This window comes from Hordeum vulgare, chromosome 4H (genome assembly GCF_904849725.1).
Source record: "Hordeum vulgare subsp. vulgare chromosome 4H, MorexV3_pseudomolecules_assembly, whole genome shotgun sequence".
Lineage (NCBI taxonomy): Eukaryota > Viridiplantae > Streptophyta > Magnoliopsida > Poales > Poaceae > Hordeum > Hordeum vulgare.
Window position 1 is genome coordinate 574,969,396 of NC_058521.1, and position 24,555 is coordinate 574,993,950.

The 24,555-nt window shown below is 50.1% G+C and overlaps 1 protein-coding gene across 1 annotated transcript; it reads left to right on the forward strand.

Moving 5' to 3' along the window:
- Positions 1–17,540: 17,540 nt before the first annotated feature.
- LOC123449662 (protein DETOXIFICATION 27-like) lies at positions 17,541–22,305 on the forward strand. Its single transcript, XM_045126951.1, has 8 exons — positions 17,541–17,992; positions 19,860–20,401; positions 20,811–20,897; positions 20,997–21,053; positions 21,174–21,412; positions 21,533–21,651; positions 21,770–21,856; positions 21,971–22,305. Exons 1-8 carry the CDS (start codon positions 17,687–17,689, stop codon positions 22,016–22,018), a joined length of 1,485 nt encoding a protein of 494 aa, XP_044982886.1. The 5' UTR covers positions 17,541–17,686; the 3' UTR covers positions 22,019–22,305.
- The last annotated feature ends 2,250 nt before the right edge of the window (positions 22,306–24,555 follow it).

Consider the following 24,555-nt stretch of genomic DNA (forward strand, 5'->3'; position numbering starts at 1 on the left):
CCGGTGGAGATGCAGGCTCCTAGCAGCAGCCACAAGGAGGCGGCGCAGGAGTTGCAGAGAGTCGCGACGATTGGTCGGGGTGCGGCCGCGCGCGGGGCGGGCACGAGCGCATCCAGAGCAGAAGTAGGCGCGGCGCACGGGCTGCAGTGGGCGTGAGCTGCGTGGGGCAGCACGGGCAGCAGCGGTGCACGCACGCGCAAATGGGCGGCGCAGGGCGTGACGGGGCGTAGTGGGGCTCCGCTGAGCCGGAGGTGGCCGTCGGCAGTTGCGCATGGCAACGAGGACAGAAAAAGGGGGAGGCCGGGACCTCACTTGCAGTGCAGGAAGTCGGGGCGGCGAGGCACGTGGAAGCCGATAGGGAGGAGGACAGGGACGCATGGCGACGGGGAGGGGAGAGTAGCGGCGACGACATTGGTGAGTTCCCTGAGGCGAGCTGGAGCCCGAGCTCGGGGAAGGGGAACAGGGCGAGGGGAGAGGGTTGGGGCGTGAGGGGGCGCGGGGAGAGGGGACTAGGGCTCGCGAGAGAGGGGGTCGCCGACGACTTTATAGGGGCGGCCGACCGATGGATTGCCGGCGTGTGGCCGACCGGGGGATTGGCACACGTCCAACCTCCCTACCCTTGTAATGAGGGGGTTAGGAAGGGGGAGCGGTTAGGCCGGATGGGAGGGAGCAGATGGGCCAAGGCCCACGGGAGAGGGGGCCTTTTTTCCTTTTTTTCTTTACTTTTCTAAATTAAAACTATTGGTTTGCAATATTAAGTCTCCTTTGTTAGATGTAAGAATTGGGGGAACTTGCCCATTATTACAAAGGCAATAATAGACGGTTTCATAAAAATATTTGGGGTCAAAAGAAACTGTTTTAAATTTTCATAATTCAAAAGGTAATTATTTAATCCTTTGGCTTTTATTATAAATGTTTTAGAGGCACCAAAATTCTGTATAAAATGTTGGTTACTCCACCATAATCAACTAAGAATTATTTACAACATTAGGAACATATTTGTTTTAATGTTTGAAGTAATAACAATTTGAATTTATTTCTAAAATTGAAATTGGCTTTGATTTTTAACAAGTAGCAATTTGGCTTAGTTAATCTTGACGACATGGCACCATTAGCATGAGATTACTGTAGCTTGACTACCGGGCGTCACACCACGGGATCCATCTCCGGGGTTGGCTCTATCGAAAGGTCGGATTCGAGGATCGGATCAGAAACATGTTACGAAGTTCCGGAGCAAGGGATCGTCGGACAGATCCAAGGTCTGTTCTGAACGAACCAGGTCTCCTTGGGCATTTGTCGGAAGGTAGGATTCGAGGATCGGATCGGAAACCTGTTCCGAAGTTCGAGAGCCGAAGGGATCTTCGGACTGATCCAAAGTCCGTTCTTAAAGAACCGGATCTCCTCGGGCGTCTATGACGTACACGAGGCTTCCGAACATGACGACCTAGTGTGGGGTGAAGTACGCGACATGGCTCAAGCGGCCGGTTGGATCAGCATGCAACAATCTAAGCTGTCGAATACAAAGAGCTGGCAGGGGACAAAGATGCCACCACAACAAATGCTACTATCAGTCTACAAGTGAGCCATCAATCCTTGACGATCCAACAACGAGCTCTCGATGAAAGCACCTATGCGGGTGTCAATACCGACATACCTCGGTTAGGGGGTCCAAGCTGTGAGATCGGATCAATAGGTAACAAGAGATAGGGAACACGATATTTTTACCCAGGTTCGGGCCGTCTTTAAGGAGGTAAAACCCTATGTATTGCTCTTGTTTATATTATGGATGTATCAAGGTACATAGTTGACCTACCTCAAGATTGTAAGTTGTGGTCTAAACCCTAGGGACGATGATGATAAATGAATATGCATGTACGGATTAAACCCTTTGGCTTATATAGGGACGAGGGGTGTCTAGTGTTAGACATGGTGGGTTGTCATCTAGGGATTACATGTTGAATTCCAATAAACATACTTGGACTGCACGTGAGGTCCTTGGTGAAGTGTGATATATGGTTACGTGACATATTAAATACCTCTGGAGTCCTTCCTTCTTAACGGGATGTCAGTCCAGCCCATGGACTAGACTCACTAGGCCAGGACCCCTTAGTCCAGGATACCATCAGTTGGGTGTAACGTCCCACGTGACGGATGCGACTGAGCCACCCTATATATGCCCCAAATTTGGTGTGAGTATGATGGGTGTCGGTCAGCCCGACATTCGAGACCAGTTTAAGACGTTTGTCCGAGCCATTTTTTTATCATTGATGAGGCCATCTGTACAGTTCTTCTGAGAGGGTTCTAAGAGCATCTACAACCGGATCCCTCAAACGCTCGCGAACGCGCCCGGCGCGTTCACAGACACTGACCGGTCACGCCTTAAATATTGTATTCTACATCTGGATACCTCAAATTGGAAACTCAAATCCATACTATTATCTGCAACGTAAAACTAATACTAAGCGAAGCTCGTCTGGCTTCATCGTGCCCATGTCCGACGGTTGGTTGTGCCCCTCATGGTGTCGGTTCGGTCGTCGACGAGGTAGAGTCGGACATAGGACACTAGCCGGCTCACGGGAGTCGAGCTCCCGCCGTCTCCCATGCCCTAATATTCCTCGTTGAAACCCGTAACCCGGATGGTGCGAGTCGACATGAGGTCAATGACGGATCCTTCTTTGGAGGAGCCTATGTCCACCACGACGCCGTTGCGTCAACCGCACAGCTACACCCGTCTGGATCTTTTTTTCGTGACCGGGCGACCTAACCGGGCGTTTGAGTAGGGTTTGAGGGACCGACTGTAGTTGCTCTAAGGCACCGACTATAGATGCTCTAAGTGTTGGATTTTTGCTAATAGGCTTTTGGACCAAAGCCCAACTAAAATCTAAAATTCTCATGGCCCATGTGTGTCGGTTGTTTGTGTGGTGTGTGTGGGACTAAAATTTAGTCCCATACCGCTAGTTGGGAGAGAGCTACATGTGACAGCCCGATGCCGACGTTCCAGAAGATTCCCCCCTTAATTCCGTTTCCGTCGTGTGGCTATTTTATTTTGTTGATTGCATCATCATGTAGTTGCATCATCGCATCATGCATGGCATCTTGCATCGTCTATTGCGTGGTGTGATCTCAGTGGTGAGTGCTCTCCGAGTCTCGCAATAGGAAACCCCCTTCTCTCCTCTCTCATTTGTTTTTGTGGTTTTGCTAAAGATTTCAAACTTAACCCTCTTTTAAAAATTCGTCTTCTTTTAAAAAGTCCTTTTATTAAATGCGGGGCAACCCTTAGGTTTTATTTTATTTCTCCGTTTGTGTTATTTTAAAAACCCTTCCATTTTATTTTCTTTTTTAAAAGGCTTTTATTTACTCTTTAAATAAAGAGTTTTATTTTAATTCTTTAAAAAGGGTTTTGAATTTTTAATTCTTTTAAAAAGGGTTTAATTTTAATTCTTAAAAAGGTTTCATTTTTATTTCTTGAAAAAATGCCCAATCTATTTTATAGTTGGGGTTTGTTTTAAAGGAGTCAAAAGGCATTTTTTTATTTTGTTAAAACCTTTCTTTTGTGGTTGTATTTCTGTTTAAAAAAAACCCAAAGTGCAAGTGGGGGAGGAGCCAGCCCAGGCCAGGCCAGCCAGCCCAAGGCCCAGCTTCCTCCCGTGACCTAGCCCGTTCTCCCCGTGCGTCTCGTCCCCCTCCTCGCGCCGTCATCGTCCCCTTCCTCCAAGTGCCTCGCTCGCGCAGGCCCAATCCTCAGCGCCCCCTCCTGCCGCCGTCTCCTCCTCCCGCATGCTGCGCCGCCGCCGTGCCGCCCCGCGTCGCCGGCCTCTCCCCCGCCTCCTCGCGCTACAACCCCGAGGCCCGTCGCCGCGCGTTATGCCCGAGCTGCCGTCGCCGCTCCTTCCCTCGGCCTCGCGCCGTCGCCGACCTCGGCCCCGCCTCCTCGAGCCACCCTCTCCTCTCCCCGCGTGGTCGCCGCCAGCCTCGCCGCGCCGGCCTCCTCCGCCTCGCCCTTCGCGCACCTCTCTGCTCTGCCCCGTGCGCCGCCTCGCCGTGCGTCCAAGCCCCTCGCTGCCATGGCCCCGCGCGCCTCTTCTCCAGCGCCGACGCCCGCGCCTTGCCGGTGTCACGCCTCGCCATGCTGCGCCTCCCCGAGCGCCGCCCCTCGCCTCGGCCTCGCCTCGTTGCCCGCCATGGCCGCCGCCTCCGAGGACCTTTGTGCCACCGTTTCCCTCGAGCCGCTGCCGCCTCCCTGCCGTTGCTGTTGCCGGCGTGCTGCTGTGCTGCTGGCCGCTATTGCTTGCCCGCTGCGCTGCTGCTTGTCGCTTGGTGCTGTTGCTGCTGCCGCTATGCTGATTAATGCTTGCTGTCGCTGATGATGTTGCGTTGCTTGCTGCTTGCGTTGCTGATGTAGCTGCTTCTTTGCCTGTTTTGCATGCTGCTGCTGCTTGCTGTTGATGCCATGCTGCTTAGCTGCTAGTCGCTGGTGATGTCGCTGCTTTGCTCATGCTGGTGCCCTGTTGCTGTTACTGGCTGTAGCTGCCAGTTAGTTGTTGTTGCTTGCCAGCAATGCCTTGTCGTGGCCGATTGCTGTTGCTGCTAGTGTGCTTGCATGCCGTGCCTAATGATGCTTGCTAGCTAGCTTGCTGCCAATGCTAGTTGAAGCCTGCTGGTGCTAGATGTTGCCGCTTTTCGTTGTGCCGCCGATGCATGTTTGATGTTGATGTTGCGTCGCTTGCCGTCGCGGCGTGCACCAACCCCTCCTTCATGGAACCAACAAGTTCGTCGCGAGTACCACGACGCCCCGACAACCCCAGACATCTACGGATTCGTGAACGACTACCGACGCCGAAGACCGGGAACCACGACGCCGAGCAAACGACTACCGTCGACGAGACCGTGTACCACTACTTCAACTATCGGCGTATGTACGACTACTTCCACGACGACCACGACGATCGTTGATCTCCTTCAACGACCCGATCCGCTCCGATATGCACGCGTCGAAGGTATACCGATGGGACATGTCGTGTACCGTGTACTAGTGATGTACGATGTATGTGTTGAACAAGTTGAATGCATGCATGCACCGTATGTATGCACCGTTTGTTTGCCCGTGCACGTTGACTTCCTTTTTGTCGTGCCCTCGACACATGGGAACCCGGTAAACGGGATCACCCCATCTTTATTTACCGTTCCCGCACGCGCTCCCTATTCGTTGGCACGTTACCTCATTGAGCGTCGTGATAGGAACGTTGCCGTGGCATCGTTTCCATTTTGCCGCCATGGTTCCCACTCGCTCGCCGTGGCGACACTTGTTTCTTTCTCCCCTTGCCTGTGTTGTTGGAACTCGCATGCATGTCGCATTCATGGCATATATATCGTGTGTTGCATGCCTCTTGTACCCGTAGCTACGGTCCATGCTCCGTTTGATAACCGATTAGGATGTCATGTAGGTTCGTCGCTTCACCCTTGCCATGTTAAACAACATTAATTTTGCCGTGTAAATAACCGAGAGTGAATTAAATAATTAAATGTGGAGTTTCGTTGACATGCAACCCGTTGCATATCGAGCTTCACTTAAAGTGTAGTGTTTGCGTGAGGTGAATTGCCATGCCATCCCGTGCATCGATGATCTGATCATGCATCATGGTAGGTTTTGCATCATGTTGTGCATCGTGTGGTGAATATTTCTGTTGATGTTTGTTTCCGGTTTGCTCCGTCTCGATAGAGTTCCGCAAGCGTGTCGGAATGTGAGGACCCGTTCGACTACATTGGTTCGCCGACCTCTCGGAGTTGTTCTTCTTCCAAGCGGGATCTCAGGCAAGATGATCATTTCCCCAGATACCATTACTATCATCGCCATGCTAGTTATTTCGATGCTATCGATTATGTCTCGCTGCCTACCACTTGTTAAATATCAGCCTCTCAACAATGCCATGTTAAACCTTCAACCTGTTCGACCTAGCAAACCACTGATTGGCTATGTTACTGCTTGCTTAATCCTGTTGATAGCATTGCTAGTTGCAGGTGCAGTTGCTTCCATGTGATAACATGGGTTCCTTGTCATATCACCATATTAATGCTATTTAATTAATGCACCTATATACTTGGTAAAAGGTGGAAGGCTCGGCCTTTCTAGCCTGGTGTTTTGTTCCACCTTTGCCCCCTTAGTTTCCGGCTACCGGTGTTATGTTCCATAAATGAGCGCTCCTAACACGATCGGGGTTGTTATGGGGACCCCCTTGATAATTCGTTTTAGATTAAAGCTGGTCTGGCAGGGTCCAACTTTGGTACTACATTTGCCTAATAACTAATGAACTGCATAGGGAGTAATTAACCCGAGGAAATTTAATCAACCCCCGGGCCAGTGCTCCTCATGAGTGTTGGCCCCACCTGAGCGATGTCCGGCGCCCCTCTAGTCACCGGAGGTTTAGCGATCCCGACGTCTAGCTCATCCGCCGTGTCCTGAGAACGAGGTACGCGACTCCTATCGGGATCGTCGACACGTCGGGCGGCCTTGCTGGATTAATTTTACCTTTGACGAGATATCTTGTGCATCGGGATTCCGGTGATGCTTTGGGTAATCTCAGAGTTGAGGTTTTCCACTAGGGAATCCGACGAGATCGCGAGCTTCCTGATTGAGGATTTCTATGCGGCTTGTGGTAATTTGTGATGGACTAGTTGGAGCACCCCTGCAGGGTTAAATCTTTCGGGAAGCCGTGCCCGCGGTTATGTGGCAACGTGGAAGCTTTGTTTAACACTGGTTCTAGATAACTTGAAGTTAACTTAATTAAAATATGTCAACTGCGTGTGTAACCGTGACTGTCTCTTTCGTGAGTTCCTTCTCCGATCGAGGACACGGTGGGGTTATGTCTGACGTAGCTAGGTGTTCAAGATCATTCATTTGATCATCAGTAGACACGTCCGTTATGCGTAGATCTTCCCCCTCTTATTTCTTGTACTCGTAAGTTAGCCACCCAATATATGCTTAGTCGCTGCTGCAACCTCACCACTTAACCATACCTCACCCATTAAGCTTTGCTAGTTTTGATACCTTTGGAAATGAGATTGCTGAGTCCCCCGTGGCTCACATATTACTACAACACCAGTTGCAGGTACAGGTAAAGGTTACTCGACGTGAGCGCGTTGATTGTTCATTTGGAGTTGCTTCTTCTTCTTCTTCATCGATCTAGGATGGGTTCCAGGCAGGCAGCCTGGGATAGCAAGGATGGACGTCGTTCTTATTTTCTCGTTTGTTTTCGTCCGTAGTCGGACCCTGCTCTTACTTTTGATGATTATGTAATGTACTCATGTGACTCTGATGTAGCTTGTGGCGAGTGTAAGCCAACTCTATATATATCTCTTCTTTTCAGTACATGTACTTGTGTCGATATCCATTCTTGTGACACGACGAGATGCGCTTCTATCCCTGACGAGGCCCTCGTGCCAAATTGAGGACAGGGTCGCATCTTGGGCGTGACAAGTTGGTATCAGACCAGTACCGACCTAGGAGCCCCCTTGATTGATCGAACATGGCCGAGTCGAGTCTAGTAAAAAAAATACTTTGAGTCTAGTTATATATCGGAGAGTAGGATACTTTTTTCTCCTCTTCTATGCTCTGGTGAGGAATCTTGACGTAATATTTTAATTCTACTCCTCTTCTCACTCAAATTTTTTTTAGGATCACGCGGATATTTTTGGAATCTATATGATGCCGATGTGACGGAGTTCTGTCTTGGTGCCTCCTGTCTGACTTGATTTTCTTCCGGGGAGTTGAGCTCCAGGGGATTCTTGAGCACATCGCTATCATTCAGATTTCTTAGTATCTCAGGACGAAGGATATTCGTAATTGCTTCAATACGAGTAGTGGCGAGATAACCCCGATATCCCCAGTACTGGTGCAGATTGTTCGGGAGTACTGCCATACTTTGTATCGTTGTGATCACGAGGGTCTGTTGTAGATGAAGGCCCGAGATTCTGGTTGTGTGTTGACGGATGTGATACAGGTGACGGGTTAGTATAGGAGTTGTGTGATTATTACTCCTTGTATCCGTGTACCAGATTGCATGACCAGATATTTCGGGAATTCATAGGTGGGAATTCAAGTAGTTACTTATAGGACATTCTTCCAACAAATGCATGATGTTAGGTTGGGGTTCAACATCTAGTGAATTCGTTTGTTCAGGTCGACTTACAGCGGTACACGTTGTGTCTTAAAGAGTCCTTGTAGCTTGCTACGACTCGGGGACGCTTCGTATGTCGGTGCACTGCCTTGCACTTGATGTCTAATGTAAAATCGTGCCCGTGCGATCCCGTCCACGAAAATATCGGACGAAATCTTTCTCATGAGTTTGTTCTGGCTTGTTTCGTAAGCCTCACCCTTTGTTTTGTTGGAATATGGTAATTCTTGTTGCTTCGATGTCAAGTGTTGATTTCAGATCTTTCCTAAGAGGTGTTCTCATATTTTTATGAGAGTGCTAATCCTTTTGCTTAATCCGTTGTCTTATCAATTCTTGTCAACCGGAGTCGTCGTATCAATTCCATTTTACCGGTGTGCTTTTCTTCAGTGAATTCAATCTTCTCCAGTTGTTGCAGATCATTCTCTCATTTTATTCTGGAGTTCATCTCATCTGTCTCAAGTTGTCTTTGTTTTTCCCCGCCCTCCCGCCCTTTTTTCTTCGATGATTGGATTTCATCCAAGCGCATTCATTTCATTGTGCTTCAGCTATCTTTTATTCCGTGTCCTATCCGGTGATTCATTGTGAAGATTCTCAGGAGTTCTAGTGCATCATTCCTTCAATCTGGTTATCTTTTTCCGGCGAATTTAATTCAGTTGTCCGTGTTCATCATATCCTTTTCGTGCTTGTAATTCTTTCCTATATTGGAAATTCTATGAGACTATCTTTCTATTCAATCCTCTTTTTCCTATCCGGAGTGCTGAAGTTATCTCTGAGTTTCGTGTTTTCAATTCTTTTAATTATTTCGAGGTGCTCAACTCATCAAGTTTTCTTTATACCGGTTCATTCAATCTTTCTTTCAATCTTTTCAACGGTGGTTTCTATGAGTGGGCCCATAACCCACAGGTTCTTTCCCAGGATCTTTCCTTGCTCTTTTAATTCCTTCCCGGAGATCTCTAATTCTTTTCAACTATGACGTAAGTATGAATTTCATCGGTCATATCCCTTCTTCAAGTTCTATTTTAATTAATTCTCTTATTTGGCTCAACCTTGCATTCTTCTTTATTCCGGAGTGTCTCAATTACTCTTGGTGAGGTTCTTCTCGTCATTTTCTCCATTGAAGATTCGAAGGAGTGTTTCTCTTAAATCTTGGTTCATTCTTGTGGAGATTATCATTTCAGCTTGGTGTTGTCATCTTATTTGTTCCAATCATGAGTAATACCTTTCTCGCTACCCGGTGCTTCTCTCAGTTGTTTTAAGTCTCGATCCTCCGAAGGCCATCATTTCAGAAGATTCTTCGTTCTCAGCTTTCAGCTGTCATCCTCAATTCTTATCCATTGTTGTCTCTTCGTTCGTCTCTCGATTATTCCGGTGCCTTATTCAAGTTTTCTGTTAGGTGGTTCATGGTCTCATCATTCTCATGTATCTCTAGTCATTCATGGTTGCCTCATTCATTTCAATTCTCACTGGTGTCTCCTTCAAGCATATCTCTTCTCAATCTTTTCTAGAAGAATAAGTTGTATGCTAAATCCGTTGCTTGTCATCAATTTAATTTGATGAAGGATTAGCATAACATAATTCTTATTCTTGTGTCATCAAATGATTTGAATTCTTCTTCCGGAGTGACTCATGATATCAATTCTTTTCTCAAGTATCCGTTCTCTTGCATTTTCAAGTGCATTTGTTCTTCCTTGATCCTTTGAGGTGGTATTATAGCCTTCTTGTTACTGTAGGAGCCTTGAAGAGTTTCCTTTCGGGAATGAGATAATTAAACCCACCAATTCTATGATCATGAGATATTTTCAACCCATGATTCCTTCGTTGAGCTATCTTGGTTTGGACTTCACCTAAAGCTTGTCTAAGGATGTTGCTATTATGGTGATTATCAATTATCCAAGTTCTCAAGGTATCCTCTTGGTGTAATAAATTGTTCATATCTTGTTTCCCCAAATCTATCCTTGTTTCTTTTAGTGGTTGGTTGTCACCTCATATATATTGAGATGATTTTCATAAACCCACTCCTATCTTGTTCTTTTCGTTGTTAGTTTGCCAACTACTACGTCAATTCTCTGTCCGGAGGCTCTTCAATTCTATTGTGATGGTAGTTGTAATTCTCTCTTCATGTTCTTTTTCCGTATGAGCTAGCTCCTATTCTATTGTTCCGGAGGCCTTGTGATGTTGCTCTTTTGGGTCTATCTTGTTGTTCTATCATGATCATGGTGTTCCCTTGCTCTATTTACTTGTTTGTTGTGAATATTGTCTAATTCTCTCTCCTTTTCGAATTTTTTGTCCCTTTTTCCTACCGAAGTGCTGCCGAAATTTTCCGTGAATCTTGCTTCTTTCTTTTATCATTCCTCATCTCCTCGCAACCTTCAAAGATCGTTGGTTTCACTCGTTTGTCAAAGAAGCGACTAAGTTTTACCTCTTGTTCTCTCTCATCCTCTCCCCCTTTCATTCTTGGATCTCGGGGCGAGATCTTCTTGTAGTGTAGGAGAGTTGTAACAGCCCGATGCCGACGTTCCAGAAGATTCCCCCCTTTATTCCGTTTCCGTGTGTGGCTATTTTATTTTGTTGATTGCATCATCATGTAGTTGCATCATCGCATCATGCATGGCATATTGCATCGTCTGTTGCATGGTGTGATCTCAGTGGTGAGTGCTCTCGGAGTCTCGCAATAGGAAACCCCCTTCTCTCCTCTCTCATTTGTTTTTGTGGTTTTGCTAAAGATTTCAAACTTAACCCTCTTTTAAAAATTCGTCTTCTTTTAAAAAGTCCTTTTATTAAATGCGGGGGCAACCCTTAGATTTTATTTTATTTCTCCGTTTGTGTTATTTTAAAAACCCTCCCATTTTATTTTCTCTTTTAAAAGGCTTTTATTTACTCTTTAAATAAAGAGTTTTATTTTAATTCTTTAAAAAGGGTTTTGAATTTTTAATTCTTTTAAAAAGGGTTTAATTTTAATTCTTAAAAAGGTTTCATTTTTATTTCTTTAAAAAATGCCCAATCTATTTTATAGTTGGGGTTTGTTTTAAAGGAGTCAAAAGGCATTTTTTTTTATTTTGTTAAAACCTTTCTTTTGTGGTTGTATTTCTGTTTTAAAAAAAACCCAAAGTGCAAGTGGGGGAGGAGCCAGCCCAAGCCAGGCCAGCCGGCCCAAGGCCCAGCTTCCTCCCGTGACCTAGCCCGTTCTCCCCGTGCGTCTCGTCCCCCTCCTCGCGCCGTCATCGTCCCCTTCCTCCCACTGCCTCACTCGCGCAGGCCCGATCCTCAGCGCCCCCTCCTGCCGCCGTCTCCTCCTCCCGCGTGTTGCGCCGCTGTCGTGCCGCCCTGCGTCGCCGGCCTCTCCCCCGCCTCCTCGCGCTGCAACCCCGAGGCCCGTCGCCGCGCCGTCCTGCCCGAGCTGCCGTCGCCGCTCCTTCCCTCGGCCTCGCGCCGCCCCCGGCCTCGGCCCCGCCTCCTCGAGCCACCCTCTCCTCCCCCCGCGTGGTCGCCGCCAGCCTCGCCGCGCCGGCCTCCTCCGCCTCGCCCCTCGCGCACCTCTCTGCTCCGCCCCGTGCGCCGCCTCGCCCTGCGTCCAAGCCCCTCGCTGCCATGGGCCCGCGCGCCTCTTCTCCAGCGCCGAAGCCCGCGCCTTGCCGGTGTCGCGCCTCGCCATGCTACGCCTCCCCGAGCGCCGCCCCTCGCCTCGGCCTCGCCTCGTTCTTCGCCATGGCCGCCGCCTCCGAGGACCTTTGTGACACCGTTTCCCTCGAGCCGCTGCCGCCTCCCTGCCGTTGCTGTTGCCAGCGTGCTGCTGTGCTGCTGGCCGATGTTGCTTGCCCGCTGCGCTGCTGCTTGCCGCTTGGTGTTGTTGCTGCTACCGCTATGCTGATTAATGCTTGCTGTCGCTGATGCTGTTGCGTTGCTTGCTGCTTGCGTTGCTCATGTAGCTGCTGCTTTGCCTGTTTTGCATGCTGCTGCTGCTTGCTGTTGATGCCATGCTGCTTAGCTGCTAGTCGCTGGTGATGTCGCTGCTTTGCTCATGCTGGTGCCCTGTTGCTGTTACTGGCTGTAGCTGCCAGTTAGTTGTTGTTGCTTGCCAGCAATGCCTTGCCGTGGCCGATTGCTGTTGTTGCTAGTGTGCTTGCATGCCGTGCCTAATGATGCTTGCTAGCTAGCTTGCTGCCGATGCTAGTCGAAGCCTGCTGGTGCTAGATGTTGCCGCTTTTCGTTGTGCCGCCGATGCACGTTTGATGTTGCTGTTGTGTCGCTTGCCGTCGCCGCGTGCACCAACCCCTCCTTGATGGAACCAACAAGTTCGCGGCGAGTACCACGACGCCCCGACGACCCCGGACATCTACGGATTCGTGAACGACTACCGACGCCGAAGACCGGGAACCACGAGCCGAGCGAACGACTACCGTCGACGAGACCGTGTACCACTACTTCAACTACCGGCGTGTGTACGACTACTTCCACGACGACCACGACGATCGTTGATCTCCTTCAACGACCCGATCCGCTCCGATATGCACGCGTCGAAGGTATACCGATGGGACATGTCGTGTACCGTGTACTAGTGATGTACGATGTATGTGTTGAACAAGTTGAATGCATGCATGCACCGTTTGTTTGCCCGTGCACGTTGACTTCCTTTTCGTCGCGCCCTCGACACATGGGAACCCGGTAAACGGGATCACCCCATCTTCATTTACCGTTCCCGCACGCGCTCCCTATTCGTTGGCACGTTACCTCATTGAGTGTCGTGATAGGAACGTTGCCGTGGCATCGTTTCCATTTTGCCGCCATGGTTCCCTCTCGCTCGCCGTGGCGACACTTGTTTCTTTCTCACTTGCCTGTGTTGTTGGAACTCGTATGCATGTCGCATTCATGGAATATATATCGTGTCTTGCACGCCTCTTGTACCCGTAGCTACGGTCCATGCTCCGTTTGATAACCGATTAGGATGTCATGTAGGTTCGTCGCTTCACCCTTGCCATGTTAAACAACATTAATTTTGCCGTGTAAATAACCGAGAGTGAATTAAATAATTAAATGTGGAGTTTCGTCGACATGCAACCCGTTGCATATCGAGCTTCACTTAAAGTGTAGTGTTTGCGTGAGGTGAATTGCCATGCCATCCCGTGCATCGATGATCTGATCATGCATCATGGTAGGTTTTGTATCATGTTGTGCATCGTGTGGTGAATATTTGTGTTGATGTTTGTTTCCGGTTTGCTCCGTCTCGATAGAGTTCCGCAAGCGTGTCGGAATGTGAGGACCCGTTCGACTACATTGGTTCGCCGACCTCTCGGAGTTGTTCTTCTTCCAAGCGGGATCTCAGGCAAGATGATCATTTCCCCAGATACCATTACTATCATTGCCATGCTAGTTATTTCGATGCTATCGATTATGTCTCGCTGCCTACCACTTGTTAAATATCAGCCTCTCAACAATGCCATGTTAAACCTTCAACCTGTTCGACCTAGCAAACCACTGATTGGCTATGTTACTGCTTGCTTAATCCTGTTGATAGCGTTGCTAGTTGCAGGTGCAGTTGCTTCCATGTGATAACATGGGTTCCTTGTCATATCACCATATTAATGCTATTTAATTAATGCACCTATATACTTGGTAAAAGGTGGAAGGATCGGCCTTTCTAGCCTGGTGTTTTGTTCCACCTTTGCCCCCTTAGTTTCCGGCTACCGGTGTTATGTTCCATAAATGAGCGCTCCTAACACGATCGGGGTTGTTATGGGGACCCCCTTGATAATTCGTTTTAGATTAAAGCTGGTCTGGCAGGGCCCAACTTTGGTACTACATTTGCCTAATAACTAATGAACTGCATAGGGAGTAATTAACCCGAGGAAATTTAATCAACCCCCGGGCCAGTGCTCCTCATGAGTGTTGGCCCCACCTGAGCGATGTCCGGCGCCCCTCTGGTCACCCGGAGGTTTAGCGATCCCGACGTCTAGCTCATCCGCCGTGTCCTGAGAACGAGGTACGCGACTCCTATCGGGATCGTCGACACGTCTGGCGGCCTTGCTGGATTAGTATTACCTTTGACGAGATATCTTGTGCATCGGGATTCCGGTGATGCTTTGGGTAATCTCAGAGTTGAGGTTTTCCACTAGGGAATCCGACGAGATCACGAGCTTCGTGATTGAGGATTTCTATGCGGCTTGTGGTAATTTGTGATGGACTAGTTGGAGCACCCCTGCAGGGTTAAATCTTTCGGAAAGCCGTGCCCGCGGTTATGTGGCAACGTGGAAGCTTTGTTTAACACTGGTTCTAGATAACTTGAAGTTAACTTAATTAAAATATGCCAACTGCGTGTGTAACCGTGACTGTCTCTTTCGTGAGTTCCTTCTCCGATCGAGGACACGGTGGGGTTATGTCTGACGTAGGTAGGTGTTCAAGATCATTCATTTGATCATCAGTAGACACGTCCGTTATGCGTAGATCTTCCCCCTCTTATTTCTTGTACTCGTAAGTTAGCCACCAAATATATGCTTAGTCGCTGCTGCAACCTCACCACTTAACCATACCTCACCCATTAAGCTTTGCTAGTTTTGATACCTTTGGAAATGAGATTGCTGAGTCCCCCGTGGCTCACAGATTACTACAACACCAGTTGCAGGTACAGGTAAAGGTTACTCGACGTGAGCGCGTTGATTGTTCATTTGGAGTTGCTTCTTCTTCTTCTTCATCGATCTAGGATGGGTTCCAGGCCGGCAGCCTGGGATAGCAAGGATGGACGTCGTTCTTATTTTCTCGTTTGTTTTCGTTCGTAGTCGGACCCTGCTCTTACTTTTGATGATTATGTAATGTACTGATGTGACTCTGATGTAGCTTGTGGTGAGTGTAAGCCAACTCTATATATATCTCTTCTTTTCAGTACATGTACTTGTGTCGATATCCATTCTTGCGACACGACGAGATGCGCTTCTATCCCTAACGAGGCCCTCGTGCCAAATTGAGGATAGGGTCGCATCTTGGGCGTGACACTACACCTCCATATAAGGTGAGCTCTTCTAGCACTTGTAAGAGAGTGAGAAGAGAAGAGGCCCTCGCACACTCCTCCTCCTCGCTCGCCGCTCCACGCCGCGGGTTGCGGGGTTGAGCTGAGCCGAGCTCATACCTACGCGACGATTTCTTCCCCGACCCCGACACCTCTTCATCAATGACATGGCCGAGAACCTCAACGCTCGCGGCTCGACTCCCGCTGCAACGTATGCAATCTTCTCCTCTCTATTTGAGATCATGCTAGAATTACTATGTCTAGTTTGTGCCGTAGATTCGATCTACTCGTTTATTATGCTAGCTTGCATCGTTGTTGTAGTCTATGTTATTGCTGTCATGATCTATTTATTGTTTATTTGGATTTGAAGACACTGGTCACGGAATTTGTTGGCAGTGTCTCAAAATCCCACATCTAGAGACAGGAGTCGGTGTCTCAAAATCCCACATCTAGAGACAGGAGTCGGTGTCTCAAAATCCCACATCTAGAGACAGGAGTCACCCGGGTTGAGATGATCCACTCCAAAACTGCCTTCACCTCATGTGTCACACACATTTAGAGCAACTCCAACGGGGCGATCCATTTCAATCGTTGGCGTCCGTTTAGGTCGACTCGGACGCAAAAATCGACCCAATGCGTCGACCCAAACGGACGCGTGTCTGCTTGGCGTCCGCCTGACGACCCATTCCCGGCCCATTTTTTAGCCGGATTTGCGTCGGCGCGGACACGAGACGGTCGCACGCGTTCTCTTTCCCTGGGCCCGCTGGTCGGTGGCAGCCTCCACCATATCCCTTCATTCCCCCCTCCCAAACCCTCCCGTCCGTGCGCGCTCCCGCCCCATCCACGCCATGGACGACGACCTCGACGCCGTCGCCGGCCTCGCCTCCCTCGCCTCGTCCGGCATGACGACCGCCCCCTCCGGCAAAGGCAAGCCTCGCGCCCCCCAAATGAACGTCTTTATGGAGATCCAAAGGAGGAGGTTTGAGATGGATGCATAGAAGCAAGCCAAGATGGTTGAGATGGAGGTGGAGAAACAAAGCAAGATGCTAGAGGTCGAGGCCGCCAGTGCCAAGACCAAGGCGAAAGAAGTGGCTCTCGCGAGCGTGATGAGCGGGGTGGAGATCATGAAGGTGGATCTCAACATCGTGTCGCCAAGGAAGTGGTCGTGGTTCGAGAAGATGCAGGTCGACATGCTCAAGGTCGATGACGAGTGATCTTTGACGGCGAGCGTCATCCTTTTTTTGTATGCCGAGAGGTGTGCTCGCATGACCACGAGGCCGCGATGGCTGGTCGAACTCAAGTCTCATATTTTTTTTGTTGGCATGTATGGCGGCCGTTGGCAAGATCTATGATCGCGGGCCTTTTTTAAAAATTGTGTACGGACATGAAATGGATCGACGCGTTAAACGCATTGTCGAGCCAAATCAAAAATATGACGGATGCCGGACGGATGACCGATCCAAACAAACAAAAAACAAACAAAAATGTCATATGTTTAGATCGTTTCGTTGGAGTTGCTATTATGAACAGAAAACGCAAAGTACGACTAAGTACCAGCGCCAAGCAAAAAAAAACAGGATGGGGCACATTGGCGCAGAGGGTGACTCAACAGCATACGGGGCACCTACACCTTGACGGAGACATCACGTAGTAGGAGTAGTACATTGCCAGTTCATTGTAGGAGCCTGCCGTAGTCCGGACATAATAACAACCTTGCAGCGACATGCATGACGCACCCAAGCCCAGCCCTGATCCCGCACTTCGGCACACGACACGTTTTTCTCGTCTCTAGTAGTAGAAGAAAATCGAAGAGGCCCGCTTCAAGAGGACTGGCTAATCTCGTCACCTACACCGTCGGCCGCCGGGTCGTGCATGCGACGCGCGTTGGCAACCAACACGCTCGCGCTCGCGTTTCTACGTAACCTTTCACACGCCGTGCACTAGAATATCCGCCCGCGTTTGCACGCGAGGGATTCTATACATTATTATCGGAATGTTGCTGGTGAGAATGGGGTCCAAGAATCGGACGTGGACCCATCACGGAACCACCCTCGGACAAGCAGAGGCGTGCGGACTAGTGCCGCAGGAGTAGGCGCCTCCTGGACCGGACCCGACCCGGCCGGGATCGTCGATGACCGGAGCACTTTCGAATCGAATTCGGCCGGGGTTCAGCGTGCCGAGATCGACCCGGTTCCGGACACCCGCTGCAAACCTGCATGCAAGGCCGTTGACAGCCACAATAATTATCGGAGTGCAGGCACAGTTATTGAGGCCGTTAAAGGTGTTTTTCTCGGGGTGGACTGCCCAACACAAGCACGCAATTGCCACGTGCCGCCGAAGCTCCTCCGCTCCCTATTAAAGGCGGGGCAGCCAGCCTACCACGCCCGCTATCCCTCTCGTTCAAATTCATCAATCACAAACCTGCAGCCATCCACAACAAGAGCCAGAAGAAGAAGAAGAAGAAGAAGAAGCGAGAAGCTTTTCGATTCGATCGGTCAATCGAGTGTTGGGGCCGGCCATGGCGGGGTCGCGGCGAGGGGGCGACGAGGAGGCGTGCCGGGTGGACCTCCTGGACGGCGGCGCCAAGAAGGATGACTGGCCGGCGGTGGACGGCGGCGGCGAGGCGTCGTCCAAGCTGGGGAGGCGGGTGCTGGAGGAGTCGAAGAAGCTGTGGGTGATCGTGGCGCCGGCCATGTTCAGCCGCATCGTCACCTTCAGCATGAACGTCATCACGCAGGCCTTCGCCGGCCACCTCGGCGACCTGGAGCTCGCCGCCATCTCCATCGCCAACACCGTCGTCGTCGGCTTCAGCTTCGGCCTCATGGTACGCTCCCGCTCCCGCTCCCTTGGCTCGAATCGATCGTCGCCGTCGTAGCTATCTTTGGGGGCGTGCGTGCCTCCCAATATGGCTAGGATATCTGCTTCTCCAGCGCAGCAGATGGAGCTACAACAACTCAAACTCACCACTGCTTCCCAATAAAAATCACTTAAGAAAACCACTTCCCAAATAAAACAGAAAAAAAAGGCCGGTCGATATCGCGAAAACCGTTTGTCGTCACCGATATAGAAAGAAAAGAACATTTTTGCACAACTTATTTACCAATCATCAGTGGTGGCATGGGACGTGAGCTGAAGGCAGCGAGAACCTCCGCTGGCCACTCAATACTTGCGGTGCATGCAGATGCAGTACGTACGTACGTATCCCTGCATAGTAGGGACCACCGAGCGTTTTTGTCCTACTCCTCGTCACCGACGCGTGGGCCCGGGAATCATGACGAGCGTCAGGACTGACGTAGTAGGAGCTGCTAGCCGCCGAGAAGGTTTCCTTTTTTCCTTTTTCATTTGTTTATATAGTAGAAAATAAAAAATAAAAATAAGAAACGAACAAGCATTGGGTTTCTCTCGCCCTGCTTTGGATCTAGTGGGCGGAGCCTGCTACTACGGGCGCCCAATTTTGCATTAGAATTTATTAGGACGAACGAACGTCCCACGGGTTTGTTTAGCAGCTCCGTCGAATCCGGCACTAAGCGCTGCCCCTCCTACTGGCAACCATTGACTTGTTCATTTCGCACACTTGGCTCAACGCAGAATAAATTTGCTGGCAGAGGATTCTCTCTGGCTCTGGTACCTCTTATACACTCTCATGAACACGAAGACTTGGCACGGCTTGTGGGGAGCAATTCTAATCGCCGAAATCGAAATGGGGAGGTGTCGTTCTCCGGTGTCCACTATCACAGTCAGAAAGTAACTCGAACCATCGAGAGGTACAGGAGTAGATGCGAGAAGCCACCTGATCCCGTGGCCGAGAGTGAGAGGACGGAGCTCCAGATTCCTGGCTTCGCTTTCCCCCCTTGTCGGCACCCTCCACTCGCCGAGTTCGTTTGTCTCCACTGCATGAGGCCTTTCAGCTGGGAGACCATGTCGTGCATCGGTGCATGTGGTGTCGGCTCATCTTTAGGATAAATTGTGTTTTAGATGTCGGGTAGCAGTATTAAGACTAGCCATAGTGGAAAGTAACTAAGTAGTAACATCAACGCCACGTAAATAAAAAATCTGACGTGGCAAGTAATTAATGCGGAGAGAGATGGTGGTAGTAACATAGCTAGTTACCATCACATCACATATTTCAATGCATTATGTGTCTATAACCTAATAAATGCTAGTTTGCATGACACCACATGTATGTTACTCCCCACTATGGAGGTAGTAACATAGAGTAGTAACAACATTATGTTACTACTCCTAGTTACTCCCCATTATGAGCAGCCTAAGGCCCGGTTTTTTTGGCCTTTTTGTTTTTGTTTTTTCAGTTTGGTAAAAAAAAAGGCACAAAAGCTTCTAAATAGGTAAAAAAAAAATGTTGCTTTTTGACTCCATAAACCAAAAGTTAAAGCAAAACGCTTCTATTTAGGACCTGTTCGGAGTCACTCCCGCTTCCTGACTCCACTCCAGGAGCAGCAGGAGCCGTAGTTAAACTTTACGGAGCGGGGAAACAGCTACTCCATGGATCCTTCTATTTGACGGAGCTGGAGGTCTTCCCAACAGCTCCTTAGAAGTGGCTTTTTTTTTAATCAAAATGGAAAATCTGCACAAGTAGAAGCCAAAGCCCAAACGAACAGAACCTATACCTGTTCATTTTTACTTTTGAATTTGCTGAACTTTGGCACTGACTTGTTGTGCGCTGCGTGTAGCTCGGCATGGCGAGCGCGTTGGAGACGCTGTGCGGGCAGGCGTTCGGCGCCAAGAAGTACCACATGATGGGCGTCTACATGCAGCGCTCCTGGATCGTGCTGCTCGGCTGCGCGGTGCTGCTCCTCCCCATGTACTTCTTCGCCGAGGACGTGCTGCTGCTCACGGGCCAGTCGCCGGAGCTGTCGGCCATGGCCGGCAGGGTGTCCGTCTGGTTCATCCCGCTCCACTTCTCCTTCGCCCTCCTCTTCCCGCTGCAGCGCTTCCTGCAGTGCCAGATGAAGAACTTCGTCAGCGCCGCCGCCTCCGGGGTGGCGCTCTGCGTCCACCTCCTCGTCAGCTGGCTCTTCATCACCAGGCTCCGCTTCGGCCTCGTCGGCATCGCCCTCACCCTCAACTTCTCCTGGTGGGCCACCTTCGCCATGCTCTTCGCCTACGTCGCCTGCGGCGGCTGCCCGGACACCTGGCACGGCTTCTCCGTCGAGGCGTTCGCCGACATTTGGGAGTTCGTCAAGCTCTCCGCCGCGTCGGGCGTCATGCTATGGTGCGTACTTCTTCTATACTGATCACTCCCATTACTTTCTAAATACAAGTCTTTATAAAGATTTCATTACGAACTACATACAAAGTAATATGAATCAATATACACTCTAAAGCATGTTTATATATACATAAGTATGTAAAAGAACTTATATTTAAAACGGAGGGAGTACTTACTTTTATACATTTTCTATACGACTCTATCGTATGTACTTAGAGTACTGTATGTACATTTTATACATTTTTTGAGTGGACTTCTACTGATCTACTGACATATGCTGCTCGCATTGTGTTACTTTTTTTTTTCTGATTGATGCCCGCCCGTACCATGTGAAGAAAGTCAATCGGGCATCAAACCTGCATACAAATAACATTTCATCCGTATGGACTGACAAATTTTGGTTCTTGTGCAGCTTGGAGAACTGGTACTACAGGGTGCTCATCTTGCTGACAGGGAACCTCAAGGACGCGGCTATTGCGGTGGATGCGCTCTCCATCTGGTAATTATTCCTCCATCGTGTTCGTACTAGCCTTCGTCGATTATGCAGAATAACAGTGACTGACAATGCAAATATTTTCCTTTTGTTTACTGTGGACAGCATGACCATTAACGCATGGGAGATGATGATTCCCTTGGCGTTCTTCGCGGGCACTGGGTAAGCACGCACCACCATCGTGCTTGGCACATTTCATTTTCGTGTACCTGTTTATGCTAATTGATTGAACAACAGAGTCGAGCATGCTAATTGAAGTACGTTTGGCTGCGTGATTTGCAGAGTGCGGGTGGCGAACGAGCTGGGCGCCGGGAACGGGAAGGGGGCCCGGTTCGCGACGATCGTGTCGTCCTTGACGTCGCTGGTGATCGGGCTCTTCTTCTGGGTGCTGATCATGGGCCTCCACGACAAGCTGGCGCTCATCTTCACGTCCAGCGCCGTCGTGCTGGACGCCGTCAACAACCTCGCCATCCTGCTGGCCTTCACCATCCTGCTCAACAGCATCCAGCCCGTGCTCTCAGGTACCCCTAGCTACCCACCCAGGCCCCGAGCAAAACCTCCTCCATCATTTGGGCCCGATCCTTGTGCCAGGAGCAGAATTTACTCATCATGGGCATGCTATATTGCTGGCACAAACGCAGGTGTGGCTGTTGGATCCGGCTGGCAATCCGCGGTGGCCTACGTCAACATCGGAAGCTACTACTTCATCGGCGTCCCCATGGGTGTCCTCCTCGGGTGGCTCTTCAACCTTGGCGTCCTGGTACGTGCTAGCCTCCTACGGTAGAGCTTTCAAGCTTGGTTGTTGCCATGCTTGCTTCTACGCTTCGGTCTCGGCGCCGCGCGCACTGACGACTTTTGTGGTGCGAAATCTTTCGCAGGGGATCTGGGCGGGGATGATCGGCGGAACCGCCGTCCAGACGCTGATCCTGGCCATCATGACCATTCGCTGCGACTGGGAAAAGGAGGTGAGTGAGAGTGAGCGAGCCGGTTGAAAATTGGGGGGTTTTGCGTGTAGCTGGGTGCTAGTAGTGCTGACTGCTGACTGCTCATACTTTTTTTGACTTGGATGTCACTGGCAGGCCATGGTCGCGAGCACACGCATGGACAAGTGGTCCGAGGTCCGGTGATCGGAGAGCTACGAGAGCAAACTCCCTCTAAGGTACAAGCATCATCGCTCGGGCGGGGCGGCCGGCCGTGTACTTGCGCGTGGAAGCCATTACTCCTGCGCGCAGCTCGACGGGGATCGTCGTCAGATTTGTCCTGTGGATTGAAAGAGAAATATGGCCGGGGTGTTGCATATTCAGACATGGACACTCCAAGGGAGAGAGGCGCAAGCGCAATTTTGTATTTGTTTTGATCGTCTGATGTATACATTGTTGTTCGTATATATATTCAACCAGTACAAATTTGGCCAGTTTGACTGAAGGCCGGTCTAATCTATAACTGAAGGCCGGTCTAATCTCCAAGGGGTATATATGTTCACTTGGTTTTCCTTAAAGCAACTCTAGGAGACCCCACATCCCGTCCCGACCCGCCGTAAATATTTTTGCGGGCGCGGCAAAAATTTCCCCCAAACCTCTAGTTTCACGGGCTCGGAGGCCGACCCGAGCTCAGCCTCTATCTGCAGCAAGATTTGGCGGGAGGGGCATTTCCGTGCGGCCTTTTCCGCTTCCCCCACCCGCCCGCCACCATTGCCTCACCAGCGCAAGTTCTGGTGCATCCTCCGCGGCCGTCCCTCGCCGCCATGGACGCCTCCTTCCTGCCGCCCGTCACCGTCGAGGTCGCTCACGCTCCTTCCCCGGCTCTCGTCGCCGGCCATGTTGGCCCCGCCGTCGCTCATGCTAGCGCCGCTCCTTCCCCGGCTCTCGTCGCCGGCCATGTTGGCCCCGCCTGCGCCGTGCCGGTCGAAAATCCGATAGCCCCCGCCGCGAAGGCTCGCGCTCCAGGCGCTAAGGCTGTTGTGCGATCTCAGCCGGCGGCGGAGAAGGTCACCAAGCCCGCAGGCGTCAAGAGGGAGCATTCAGGCTCCTCCTTCATCCTCTCACTCCATCTCGGAAAGAGATGCCCCGGCGATGCCGTTCAACAGTGTCGCTCACTCCGCAAGTGAGGTGTTCGATGAAAGGCCGGAAGGTATGCGTGTTCGGTCATGGTCATTTCCTTTCGTTTGCGCCATTTGTTGCGATAGCTCGTGACTTGTCAATCGTTCAAAGATCGAAGAACTACACGATCTTGAAAGATCAAGCTTTGATCCAAGCATGAAGTGCGGTGTCTCTTGATGTATGCACAGGTACATTTCAAACCGCCAAGAGATATTGACAAAGGATCGAAAATCAATACTTCTGCATTATGGAAAAGTATCCCAATACGACTCCACGCACATTTAGGTCGCTTGAAGGACGTTGGAAGAATATCAAGCCTATGTGCAGCCCTTGGGAAGCTTGCTTGGACCAAGTACGCAATGCACTTTCAAGTGGCACCGTGGAGACAGATTATGTGAGTTTGTTTTGCCTTTGTTTAATTTATGTGTAATCATATTTGCATCATGAGAATTGATTACATCACTTTATTCACATTGTGTAGGACAAGATTGCCCAATATAGATTTTTTGATGACCAGAATGACAAAAGAGCCTTCTAATTTCTCGGAAGGCAAATTCTTCAAACTAGAGCATTGTTGGGAGTTGCTCCAAACGTGCGAGAAGTGGAAGTTGATCGACAAAGAATCTTTCTTCCTCGCCGAAGAGAACAAGATCATGTCAATGAACCGCGATGACATGGACGACCTCACCAAAACATGGCATGATCTGACAAGTAGAGCGATCTTGAAGAGGAGGATGGAAGACTCTCCTCCATATGGTGGCATGATATGGCAAGGAGATAGATCTTGATCATTCCATGATATGGCAAGGAGTGAAGTTGGACCAAGATGATGCAAGACCATCTTTTGCGTTTGTCCTACTGAACTTGGCTTTTATTTCCGCGTAAAACTGTGTTTTGTTTGTTTGAATTTGAACTTATTTATGTGAACTTATGTCAAATGCAAGAATTGAGTTTTTTCTGTTTGCGGGTCGTCGCGGCCGTGTCCGAACAGACCCCGTAAAGCCGACCCGTAAAAAAGCATATTCGGCGAATATACTTTTATACGGGTCCGTTTGGGGGATCTGCATCTGTGCCACCCCGCGCCGGCCCGCAAAAGTGGTTTTGCGCGAACTGCAAACGCGTTTTGCGGCCGGCATTATGCGGGGTGTGCTAGAGTTGCTCTTAGAGCATCTATACTTGACAAATATGCCCCTATACATCCGTGGACGTATTCTGGCGTGCCCGCGGAGGCATGTGGGCGGACCCTTAGATTTCACTTTCCGCATCCACATATCTCATGTCCGGACTCTTGAATCAATATAAAATCATACATGTCGATCACACAAACCATTATCACACATAAATAACAAATGTTGATACCGAACACAAATGTTGGTACCATGCACGTCGAGCCAGGGAGTTGCCGGACGTCTACCGCGTTGTCTTCCGGACCGGTGGCGACGTTCCCCGCGACGACGACGGGACAGAAGACTGGTCTGCGGGGGCTGGTGGAGCAGAAGCTAGGAACGACGATGGAGCACGGACGGGGGCGGACCTGCGAGATGGACGACACGGAGGAGGAAGAA